An 11,643-nucleotide genomic window follows, 5' to 3' on the forward strand; every position below is an offset into this window, starting at 1 on the left:
GTATTGGCGAGCCTTGCCAGCTGTTCCCCCTAGCGAGCCCTCCGCCGACACGACCCTCCGCGGCGCTTCTCAGGCCCTCGCGCGGCGGGTGGGCGCGGCTGATTTCGGCTTCCTCTCGCTCTTCTCGCTTGCTGTTGGCTCTGTTGGGCTACAGCTGCTCTCAGCTCGACACTCGTGTCGACGGCTCGACCCCGCCCGCACCCGATCGCGGAGACCCCACATCCGCTCGCTTCTCTCGTCGTTTCTCCCCGACAACAGCCGCTGTGATCACCGTTACCAAGCTCCCTGTCCCTCTCTACACCTGCACACGACAGGCCAACCATCGGAGACGCCCCCCAGCGACTTGTCGGCGTCGTTCTTCCCCACTTCCACCTCCGTCAGGCCAGAACCGCCTACGAAGTCTCCCCGACGCCAGGGTGGCCAGCTGCGTCAGATCTCGCTCTCCAAGCCCGTCGAAACGCCCGCTGCACCGCTCGAGCCCGCCTCTCCCGCCTCTCCCGCTCCTGCAGCCGCTCCACCGCACCAGCTCGACTCGCAAGCGGCCACCGCCAAACGGCATGGCAGGGTCACCTGCGTCGCCAAAGGAGCGCAAGCTCGTCGTATCCGATGCAGAAGCCGAGCAGGAGGCAAAGGAGCGTGGGAACGGCGCGAGTGCACCGAGGCCATTTGTGAACGGGACTTGCAGTGTCAGGCGCACGACGGCGTGAGATCGGAGCAGGAGCGCAAGGCAAAGGAGGAGGCGCAGCGGTTCAAGCCAGAGAGGGAGAAGCTGCCAGTATTCCAGGGTGCGTTCGTTCACCTCCTCGAACTCTCAAGCAGTACTAACCAGACTCTCGTACTCGCAGGCAAGGACGCCATCCTGAAGGGAATCGCGGACAACGACACTGTCATCGTGCTCGCCGAGACGGGTTCGGGAAAGACGACTCGTGAGTACCGCTTCATCGACTCCGATCCCTCGATCGGACCGCTCACCCACCCACGCACCCTCGCCCGCAGAAGTACCGCAATACCACTTCCGCTCCGAGATCCCCTGCGCCGGTCCGCGCATCGTCTATACCCAACCGCGCCGAGTCGCGCCGAGTCGCCGCCATCTCGCTCGCCCAGCGCGTCTCCGCTGAGTGCGGTACCCAAACTGGCGGACTCGTAGGCTACACTGTCCGCTTCGACAACAAGACGAGCCGCACCACGCGCTTGACGTGCGCGATGGACGGTGCGTTGTTGGCGGAGATGCTCGGCAACCACGACGCGACCTCGAGGCGTACGATGTTGTCGTCCTCGACGAGGCCCACGAGCGCAGCTTGCGGACCGACATGGTGATGGGCTTCCTGAAGGGCATCCAGAAGCGATGGAAGGAGCAGGTGCAAGTGTGGAAGACGGAGCAGGCGAAATCGAAGGGAAAGGCCGAGGTGAACGGGGTCGTTGCGAATGGCGAGGTGGTCGGGAAGAAGAGCGCCGAGGAGCGGGATCCGACCGAGCTCAAGATCGTGGTCATGTCCGTGACGGTTGTCGCGCAGCGCTTCAGCGACTTCTTTGACCGGTGCGTCCGCCGCGTTTCGGCTCATCTCGTTCTTCCTGCTGACCCGTTTTCTTGCGCACAGTGCGCCGGTCCTCTACGTCGCCGGACGACAGCACACGGTCAATGCCCATTACGCCGAAGAGCATCAGCCCGACTTCCTCCAGCCCGACTTTCTCGACGCAGCTCTCGAAACCGTCTACCAGATCCACACGTGCTATCCGCCAGGCAGCATCCTCGTCTTCCTTGCAGGTGCGTCGCGTACAGTCTCTCCGTCTTTTGCGCGCGCGCCTGACGCTCCCTCGACTCGGCTAACAGGTCAGGAAGAGATCGAGGGACTGGCGGCGTCAATCAAGTCGTTCCTGCCCAGCTTGCAGAAAGAATTTCCGCACGCTGAGGAGGTGCGTGGCGAAGTGCTGTCTCACCCGCTTCGATGATGCTGACTCCTTGCCCGCTATTCATCTCGCTTTCGCCGACTTCGCTCGGCTCGCCTCGCCTCGCTTCGTCCTGCAACCCGACATCCGCCCTCGTTCACTTTGCTCTCCACGCCCTTCAGCTCCTCGTTACACCGCTCTACGCCAAGCTCCACGCCGCCGAGCAAGCGAAAGCTTTCCTCCCGTCTCCGCCTCGCACTCGCAAGGTCATTCTCGCGACCAACATCGCCGAGACGTCCGTCACGATTCCGGGTGTCAAGTACGTGGTCGACTGCGGACTCGCAAAGGAGAAGCGGTATCATGCGGGAACCGGTACGTTGCGATCTCGCTTGCGGCCCGAGAACTGGAGGGGATCTGTTGAACGCTGACGGAGTCCTTGGCGCGCAGGCATCGACTCGCTCGTCACGGAGAGCATCTCGCAGTCGTCGGCGAAGCAGCGCACTGGTCGTGCTGGTCGTGAAGTGTGTGTGGTCCTTGATCTCATCATTGACCTTGATTGACCACAAGCTGACGCTTCCCCTCGCAGACCGATGGCTTCTGCTTCCGCCTCTACACCGAAGCGACCTACAACGGTCTCGAGAAGCGCTCGCAGCCCGAGATCCAACGCGTCTCGCTCACCTTCGCCATCCTCCACCTCATCGCCTCTGGCCAAGACGACGTGTTCAAGTTCAGTTTCATGGATCCGCCCGACGTCGAGTCGAGTGCGTGTGACCCGCGCTTCTGACTGGCTTGTTCCGCTGACCTGTTCCGTTGCGCGCACAGTCAAGTTCGCCATCCTCACGCTCATCGGCCTGAACGCGCTCGGCAAGCGCGGCAAGATTACGCCGCTCGGCCGCCAGATGGCGCAACTCCCTCTCGACCCTGTTTACGCCCGCGTCCGCGTCGCCTCCTTCGTCGAGGGCTGCCCTCGCGAAATGATCGACCTTGTCTCGCTCGTCGGCGCCAAAGACCAGCTGCTCATCAACACCAGCTCGACCCGCGACGCCGCCAACGCAGCTCGACAAAAGTTTGTTCATCGATCTGGCGACCACATGATGCTGCTCAACATCTTGCGGGCATACGAAGAGCTCGACGGCAAGGACGAGCAATTTGTGGTGCACGGACAACTTCATCGGCTTCAAGGCGATGTCGTCGGTTCTGGACGTGCGGAAACAGCTGCGTGAGCGTGCACAGCGGTTGAAGCTGGGCGATCCGGACGCGAGCGCGGGCGACGAGGCGGAGCCGGCCTCAACGCCCTCATCGGGGGTCTCTTCGCCAACACGGCACTCAGGCAGGAGGACGGGTCGTATAGGCATACGATGACGAAGCAGGTGTGTGCGAGTGCGACACGAGCTTGCTGGAACCGTCTGACTTCCTTCTCACCTCTCAGTTCGTCGCGATCCACCCTTCCTCGACACTGCACGGCAAGAAGGTGCCCGCCATCATCTACGACGAGCTCGTCTTGACGACCAAAATGTACGCGCGCGGCGTCTCGTCAATCGAGCCGTCGCAGATCCGGAGCAAGGTGCGTCGCTTCCGCTTTCTGTTTTTCGAACTCGAGCTGACCCGAGTCCTCGCAGGCCCTCTCGCTCTTCGGCTCGTCTCTCAAGTAGCTCTCACTTGTGCAACTCACATCCTTCCGAGTAGCGCTCCGCATAACTGAACCTCGCGAGAGAAGAAGAGATTGCGTCGAGAACGAAAGAATGCATTGACTTCGCAAAGTACGGGACAACAACAGGACATGCGAGCTCGAAAGCAATGGTTCTACATCTCTACCGCTTGACGATTGGCATCGCCTTGATAGCGCCGCTCCCATCGCCGCCCTTTCCTCCGCTCCCTCCTCGGCTCCTCCCGCCCGTTGCGCCGGCCGCCTTCTTCGCGCTGCCGCCGGCTAGCCCGCCGTTGTACGCGAACGCCGAGAGATTGAGCGGCTTCGCAGGCTTGCTGTTCGTGCGAGATGTTGAGGCGGACGGTTTCGTCGAAGTCGAGGCGGTCGAGCGACTGGGTGGCAAGGACGGTCAGTCGCGGTGGGTGAGACGCGCGTAGAGGATGTTCGGACGCACGAGTCACTTGTCTTGCCAGTGCCGGCGCCAGCAGGACCGCGCGAGGTTGAACCGCAAGCGTTCGACGCGGCCTTCTTCGGCGGAGCCATCGCCGCCTTGTCAGCCTCCCTCGACTCGGAGCGAGCCTTGCGGACCTCTTCGATGCAGAGGGCTTTGGCATGCGAGTGGCGGAACCAATCCATCTGCTCGTCCGTAAGCTGCTCAATGCTGCGGAGAGGAGATCGTCAGCGGGAATACATGAGACGGGAGAAGAACGGACTCGCGCAGCGAGCTCGCGGTAGCTCGTCTGCTTCATGGCGGCGATGACCTGGCAAAGAGAAGGATCAACAGAGAAGCGCAAGCAAGAAACGGTCAGAACGCACCTCGAGGTGTTTCTCTGAGACGATGCCTTCTGCATCGCACTCCTCATCGGTCACGTTCTGCGTGTCATTCTATGTCAGCAGAAGGCTCACCGATCGAGAGAGCGACGCCATCGCACCTGATTGCGAACGTCGAGAAGTTGGCGGAGGAGGACCTGCGTCTCGTCTTCCTGCCCAACCTTCGCTGCGCCGTTGAGCGAATCCGAGGTCGATTACCGGACGAAACGGCGTCCGAGATGGTCCCTGCGTCGACTAAATATGTCAGCGACGTCTCGCAACGAGGTGAGCAGGCGAAGACGCACAACTCCTCCTCGACCTCGTCGTACACGCCCATCGTCTCGTCGTGCAGCTCGTCGACGTACTTCGTCGCCGGACTGCTGGTGGTCGTACGACTCGTCGATCGACTTCTGCTTCGCGGGCGCCTTGCCCTTCTCGCCGCCGCTGCCATATTTGCCGCCCTTCGTGCAGCCCATCTGGAGCGATAGCTTGCCGGAGAGCATTTGCCGAGCGTGTCGACCGAGCGTAGCGTAAGCGTTGGTGAAGCCGAGACCATCGCGCTCGTAGCGTTCGCCGAGGACCTGTTCGGCGGCGAGAAGTTGGAAGAGAAGTTCGCAGTCGCCGCGGTCGATGCTCGAGCCTTGCCGGCGTGCGCAAGTTCGTCGTGACCAGCGCGAGCGATCTGCGCAAGACTTCCAGTCAGTCAAGCGGGACGAGCGAAGAAACCAGTCGACTCCAGCGCACCTTCTGGGTCTTGCTCCCGCGGAAGACGTCGATGGCGTAGAGCATCGTGATGCCCGTGTGCTTCTGCGCCTTGGCGAGATGCGTGGCATCCTTGGCGAGGTCGGTGACGTCGCGGTGCTCGATGTTCGTGCGGACGAAGTATTTGAGGTTGGCGCGGTTGAAGGACGAGGTGAGCATGAGTGGGTGGTTCATGCGGAGGTTCCTCATGACGTCCTGCTTGACGCGGTCGTTCGCCGTGGCGGTGAGGGCGATGAGAGGGATGCCAGGGTAGTCGCGCTCGAGGGTGCCCGTCTCCTTGTAGTCGGGGCCTGCGAGGAGGAGTCAGTGCGCAAGTCGCGCGGAAACGAGGAATGCAACGCACGAAAGTCGTGCCCCCATGAGCTCACGCAGTGCGCCTCGTCAACGACAAACCGAGTGAGCTGCTTGCGGTTGTACAGGTCCGCGGGCACGTTCTGGAACGCCTTCGACTTGACGATCTGCGTGAAGCGGGCGAGTGAGCGAGTCAGCGGGAGCGCTTGATCAAGTACAGCGGAGAACGCACCTACTCGGGCGTTACGTAGGCGAGGCAGGCCATGAGCGGGTCGTTCTTGAGGCAGCTCATCACGAACTTCTTGTCTGCAGCGGGCATGGTCGAGTTGAGGAAGACGACGGGGATGTCCTTGTCGTACAATGCGCGCGTCTGATCGGAGATGAGCGAGAGGAGAGGCGAGACGACGATGGTGACGCCCGAAGTGACGCCGGTGGAGACGACGGCCGGGAGCTGGAAGCAGAGCGACTTTCCGCCGCCCGTCGGGAGGAGGACAAACACGTCTCGTCCAGCGAGTGTCGCGTTGATCGCCTCCTCCTGGTTCGTGCGGAACGACTTGAGGCCGAAACGCTGCCGCAGCGCCTTGAAGACGTCCTTCGTCTAAGGATGAAGCGTCTTGGGCTGGGCAGCGGACGCGGCTTGGACGACATCCTTGCTCGTCGAGGCGACGGCGGCGCGCGGGTCCTCGATGATGAGGTCGCTCGCGGTCGAGACAGCCGAGACGGGGCGGTTCTGGGCGGCGGGAGGATGTGGTCGAGCGGGCTGCTGGCGCTGCTGAGGCGGCTCGCATCGCGGCGGCGGACTGTCGAGTCGCACGACTGGCGCACCGAGGCCGAGACCGGAAGGGGGCTTCTTCGCCCTTGAGGCGGGCGGACGAGGAGCGGGAGACTCGACGATCTCGAGGCTCTCCTCCTATGTGTCGAGGTCGCCGTCAAGGCCGACGCCGCCGAGGAGAGCAGAAACGTCGTCGTTCGCAATGGGGTGAAAGCCGGTCGACGTGGAAGCGTTTCGCTTGTTGGCTGAGCCTGCGAAGGTCAACCCATCGTCCTCTAATGATCGCTCCGCCGCCGCACCTCCCGCCGGCCCGAAGCGCGCCGTCGCTGGCGTCGCGACCTTCGACCGACCGCCTCCATCCGCTCGTGGCCGTCCCCCTGCGCTTCCTCGCGACCCTTCCTCACCGCCATCGCTAACGTCGCGCTATTCTGGCTCTCCGTCCCGCTCGTCGTCGAGCTCGCCTTCTAGCTCGCCCTCTGCGGCGCCGGCCCCGTTACTGCTCCGCGGTTCGAGAGTCCCGAAGCGAGCGTTGGTGAAGGGTGATAGCCCGCAGCGGGCGAGAAGCCATTCGTATGAGCGGGACTGAAGGGTCGTGCGAGAGGGTGTTGGTGTGTCGGAGATGGGGCGATGCCGGAGGGCAGGAGGGCAGGCATGCGGTGATTGGGGAGCGGAGGGTGGAAGGCGGGAGCGGGTCGAATGGAGGCGGATGATAAGGTGGAGGGGTTCGCCTTCAACTTGGCGATACGAGCGTCAAGCCACGGGCTGCGCGAGAAGAGTGGTCAGTACGTCGAGCTCGCTGCGGAGGAAGAAGCGAATGCACAGGGTATGCCACAAGAAATCCTCGTCGTTTCCCATGCTGCTCCTTCCTCCTCCACTTGCGAGCACTTCGAGCAACTCTTCGAGCATGTTGGCGCGCTTCTCGGTCTCGATCTGGACGTCGGAGAGTTGCGTGCCGGATGCGAGGAGTTGGGCGCGGTACTCGGCGAGACATTCGTCGACGTAGAAGCTGTCGCAGGTGGTCGAGATCAGTCAGCCGTGAGCAGCGAAAGCGCGGAGCGATGTGCTACGCACAGCGTCATCCGCAATTTACCATCGTCTCGCCCGCCTTTCCCTTTCCGCGATCTCAAGGAACTCTTGCATAAGCGAGGCGCGACGTTCGGTGAACGAGAGGAGCTCGGCCGCGATATGCGACGAGGGCTGGGGCGGGCAAGTTCGTCCATTAGGGAAGTGACGGGCTGAACGGGAGCTGAACGCACATCGACTCCTTCGACGGCCTGCGCCTGCTGTCCCGACGACCTCGAGACCGCTCCACCCTTCTCCGGATTCGCCCTCGCCACTGCATCCACGAGCATCTCTCCTTCTCCTTCGTGCTCGCTCTCAGGCACTTCCTCCTTCTCCATCCCAGCTTCAATCCCGCTCCCCCCGCTTCGGCCGTCCCATACCCCGAATCGTCCGAAACACGAGGCTTTTTCCTCCTCGTCTCTTCCTGCTCGCGGGGCTGCTGTCATGGAAGCGCCGCCTGCCCACTCGGAGGCAGCTGCAACGCCTTGACCGGATCAACGTTCTCGATGTCCTCGTCCAGCTCGTCGAATTCCCCTTCTTCCGCTCCGGCGGCGCCGGGCGGAGAGGCGCGCTCTTTGCCTTTGCGCGAAGAGGGAGAGGGACGTTTGGCGGGGATGACGAGTGAAGAAGAGGAATCCGAGGCAGGAGGGAGAGTGGGTCCAGCGGCAAAGTGGGAGGAGACGACTACTTCGCCGGTGCTGCTCTTCGGCCCGAGTGCGGTGGTCGACGTGGACTGTCGCTGAGGGTTCGAGGGTGCGTCCGACGTCGGGTTGAGCGAGGTGAGGGGGGGCGCGAGGGCGGGCGGAAGGGCCGGCGTGAGGTGTGAAGGGCATAGGCGTGTGACAGCCGACTCGCGTAACGACTGGGTGTGCTGTGAGCGCACGAGTGCAGAGTCAGCTGGATATTGCGAGAGTAAGCGTTTGTCGAGGGGACTCACCGGACGACGAGGGACCCGCTGGAGACGACCTGCACGACCCGCCCCGCCGCACTTCCAGGCATCTCCTGCGGACCCTTTTGCGTCCCTGCACCCGCTCCACTGCCCGCACTGCCCCTCGAAGCGGTCGAGCCAGCCGTGTTGGTCCTGACGGCGAGAGGTTGCTGAGTCGGCGTCGCGGCGGCTCCTGTGGGTGAACCGGCAATTATGGCGAGCTCGAGGACGTCCTGAGCGGCCGGGTGCCCGCTCCCAGCCTTCACCGCTCCTTAACTTGCGAAGTGGACGCCTGTTGTCGTTGTCGATGAGGCCGTCGACGACCAGACGAGAGCGTGGCGCATTGTCGGGCGAGTCGGCGATACAGCAGAGGCAGTAGCAGTAGCTTGTTCGAGTAAAAACAATAGCGAAGAGAGTGAGTTGTGGCGGTGGAGGCGAGCAGCTGAACGCGGACCGACCAGGAGAAGGCGCGAGGTGGAGAAGCGTAGACACGCGACTTTGCAGTCTGATGTCCATAAATACTGCACTGCGCAAATGAGAAGTCCAAGATTTGTGGTCTAGCCGGGCGAGGGAGAAGGGAAGGGAAGTCGAGGGTAGAGAGGAGGATGGCGAGCGCAAGTCTGCGAGCGCGAACGATATCAGCTGAGCTACTGACGAGGAAGGGTTAGTGAAGAATCCGTTGCAAGCTACTGACCAACATCGCCAGCGCCCTTCCCTGTACCGCCCTCCTCCCTGCATCGCGCTCACTCGAAGTTCTCCTCAAGCGGATCCGACCAAAAGCTAACCTTCCCGCTTGCTGCACCACCATAGTACTTGCCCGCGACAGTCGGGTGCGCAGCGGTGACGGCAGGGACGGCGGTGATCGCGTCGAGGTTATGGAACCACTTGACGGTCACGCCGTCGGGCGAGATCAGGTCGATGGTGCGCCGCATGTCGCCGACGTGGAGGTGAGGCGGCAGGGAGGGCACGGTCGACCAGTGCGCGCGGAGGACGGTGACGTAGCGTCCGACTGAGGGTTGACCGTGGGAGTGCGAGTCAGTAAAGTCTAGGAGCAGAGCATCACAACGTCGGGACGCACCCTGGCAGTTGTGCGCGATGCGGCGGAGAGGCTCAAACTCCTTGCGCGCGATGGCCCGCGGCTTGCTCGGCTCGACGTTCCAGACTACGCAAGGACATTCGTCAGCTCGTTTGTCGTGAATGGAGATTGTGAAACGCACCTCGGATCGAGTCGTCATAGCTCGTCGTTGCAAGCCGCGTGCCGGTCGGGTCGAAGTAGGCGGAGGAGCAGGCGTACTCGTGCTCGTAGGCGAGGATGCGCGCCTTGTCCTGCACTTCCGCTGGTTCCGCTGTTTCCGGAAGTCCGCGAAGGGTCGAGAGGTCCCACAAGCTGCAGAAAACAAAGACTTAGCGCATGCTGAGGCGGAAGGAACGATGATTGAGCGCGCACCACATATCGCGCTTGACGTGAGCTGTCGCGGCGAGGTTTGGATTGGCCTGGTTGATACTGATGCACCCGACTGCGGAGCGCGCCGTCAGCGCAAGCTTGTGCAGGATAGACGCAAGCGGACGAACCCTTGTACCGGTCGATGTCCCACCGCTTCGCCGACTCCTTCGGCTGCCGCAAGTCGCGCCAGATCAACCCGCCTTTGTCGTCCGAGACTGCGAAGTACGTGTGTCAATACTCGAAAGAGCCGAAAAGTGACAGTACAACGCACCCCACGCTCGTTGCCCGTCGGGTCAAAGTCGAAGGAATGGAGGAGCGCCTCTTCCGACCAATGGTCGCCGTCAATCACCTCCTCCGACATGCCCGTCTCGAAGTGCGTGACGCGGAGCGTGCGGTCGTAGGAAGAATGGTAGATCTGACGAGCGTGACCGTCAGGTGCGCTCTTAAAGCAAGGAGAGACTGCTACGCACCGAGGATGGCTGATTCGGGCGGAACTTGAGCCACGAGATGCTCTTCCTGCCCGAATGCGCGTTCCAGTGCCACCACTTGCCCCACACCCGCTCCTCCTCACCCTCATCCTCCCACTCGTCCTCGCCGTCGTCGCCAACATTTCCTGCCGCGCCGTTCCGCACCGAGGAGGACTGCACCGACCCGACGAGCTTGCCGGCATCGGTGCAATCCCAGAGAGCGACGTTCCCGACCTTGTCGCCGGCGAACATCTGTGCAGTAAAGCAGCTGAGCAGTCAGTCGCGAGCAGTGAAGAAGCGGGTTTGAATGAACGCACTAGGTCGCGCTGCGTGTCGGGGTGGATGACCATCGAATAGATACGCTCAGGGATGATCTTGACGATGCTGTCGTAAGGAAGAGAGCGTCAGCACGACAGGAGGCGGATAGCGGAGGAAACGACGCACGCTCGCAGTTCAAGCGGGTCCATCTCCTTGCGCAACTTCTCCGTCTCGATGTCCGGCCGCTGTCCGACAGCCCAACTGCCGTTTCCGCCGCTTCGTCCGCCTGAACCACCGTCGCCGCCGGTTCCGCCCGCGTAAGATGCGAGATTCTCGAACTCGGCGAGAAGCGAGTCCGTGTCGAGGGCCATCTTGACGCCTCCTTCGCTCGCCTCGACTTTGCGGTCGCCGTGCTCGATGATGCGAGGCTGCTGCGCCTCTGCGGCGGCCTCCGCCGGTCCCTGCGATGGAGAACCGGATGTCAGCGTCTCAACAAACACCTCGCGTTTGCAGACTCTCGCACACACCCGTACGTACACTGTGGCCCTGCTGTGCTACGCCCTCTTCCACCGCCGCTGCCGCCGCCGTACTCGGGCGCGCCTCGCCGGAGAGACCTCCCGCGCTCGCGTACTGGCGAGTCGCCTTCTTCGGCAACTGGCCCATTGCGCGCTTTGAGACGCGTGTAGTTGGTGGCATCGCCGCTGTGTGCTGTGGGGCAGGAGCCCGTCCGGTGGTGAGACGGAGAAGTGTCGACGAGTCGAGGAGGTGGGGTTTACGGGAGCGGGCGATGGAAGACGGATGGATGTTTGCAGGGGCCAGCGGTGTGTATGCGAGTGGATTGAGTGTGTACAGGAGTCGGTCGAGCCCGTCTGACGCGAAAGAGCGAGAAGTGGGAGAGCCATGTGCCTCTCGACCTCCCGGCAACGCGCGGCGATACGCTTACTACAAGCCTGCACAGCGCCAGCGAGTCGAAAGCAGCATCGTACGCAGTTGCATCCCCATCACGCTCCACTCGTGTGAACTCGAATTCGATGTTGTCAGGCCAAGCGCGGGCTCAACTGGGACCGACGGCGTAAGGTGTAAAAGTACGAGCACATACAAGAAAGGACGACCATAACGAAGGAGGGACGCTGTTGGTGATTCTCGTGGACGAGAAGAGCGACTCCATCGATACCCACTCTCGTCCGTTCTCCTCGAGGTGCTTCGTAACGACCTTGCGGCGCTGTTTGAGGACGTGGCGGTTCGCTTCGATGCGAATTTGGACGGGACCTGCGGGATGCGAGGGGTGAGCGAGGCGAGGAAGGATGCGAGGGA

The 11,643-nt window shown here is 62.6% G+C and overlaps 4 protein-coding genes across 4 annotated transcripts; 1 reads left to right on the forward strand and 3 right to left on the reverse strand.

The window, feature by feature from the left end:
• Nucleotides 1-557: 557 nt before the first annotated feature.
• On the forward strand, nt 558-3,539 carry RHTO_05333 (ATP-dependent rna helicase prh1; the record flags this gene model as incomplete). Its single annotated transcript, XM_016418995.1, has 14 exons — nt 558-599; nt 686-785; nt 846-926; nt 997-1,038; nt 1,174-1,537; nt 1,599-1,765; nt 1,832-1,914; nt 2,070-2,259; nt 2,335-2,408; nt 2,474-2,648; nt 2,710-3,041; nt 3,150-3,257; nt 3,317-3,451; nt 3,507-3,539. 14 exons carry the CDS (start codon nt 558-560, stop codon nt 3,537-3,539), a joined length of 1,926 nt encoding a protein of 641 aa, XP_016270289.1.
• A 159-nt stretch (nt 3,540-3,698) lies between these two features.
• Nucleotides 3,699-6,580, reverse strand: RHTO_05334 (ATP-dependent DNA helicase hus2/rqh1; the record flags this gene model as incomplete). Its single annotated transcript, XM_016418996.1, has 12 exons — nt 3,699-3,927; nt 3,990-4,196; nt 4,253-4,296; nt 4,352-4,408; nt 4,468-4,532; nt 4,575-4,591; nt 4,651-5,027; nt 5,090-5,397; nt 5,451-5,565; nt 5,646-5,996; nt 6,042-6,308; nt 6,521-6,580. The coding sequence occupies 12 exons, from the start codon at nt 6,578-6,580 to the stop codon at nt 3,699-3,701; spliced, it is 2,097 nt and encodes a 698-aa protein (XP_016270290.1).
• Nucleotides 6,581-6,634: 54 nt separating this feature from the next.
• Nucleotides 6,635-8,676, reverse strand: RHTO_05335 (uncharacterized protein; the record flags this gene model as incomplete). Its single annotated transcript, XM_016418997.1, has 5 exons — nt 6,635-6,932; nt 6,991-7,176; nt 7,242-7,656; nt 7,698-8,103; nt 8,170-8,676. The coding sequence occupies 5 exons, from the start codon at nt 8,674-8,676 to the stop codon at nt 6,635-6,637; spliced, it is 1,812 nt and encodes a 603-aa protein (XP_016270291.1).
• A 227-nt stretch (nt 8,677-8,903) lies between these two features.
• Nucleotides 8,904-11,025, reverse strand: RHTO_05336 (wd domain containing protein; the record flags this gene model as incomplete). Its single annotated transcript, XM_016418998.1, has 10 exons — nt 8,904-9,169; nt 9,239-9,322; nt 9,378-9,547; nt 9,608-9,677; nt 9,733-9,819; nt 9,881-10,019; nt 10,075-10,323; nt 10,389-10,455; nt 10,516-10,790; nt 10,867-11,025. 10 exons carry the CDS (start codon nt 11,023-11,025, stop codon nt 8,904-8,906), a joined length of 1,566 nt encoding a protein of 521 aa, XP_016270292.1.
• Between the last annotated feature and the right edge of the window lie 618 nt (nt 11,026-11,643).

The sequence above is a fragment of the Rhodotorula toruloides genome (genome assembly GCF_000320785.1).
Source record: "Rhodotorula toruloides NP11 unplaced genomic scaffold Scaffold31, whole genome shotgun sequence".
Taxonomy (NCBI): domain Eukaryota; kingdom Fungi; phylum Basidiomycota; class Microbotryomycetes; order Sporidiobolales; family Sporidiobolaceae; genus Rhodotorula; species Rhodotorula toruloides.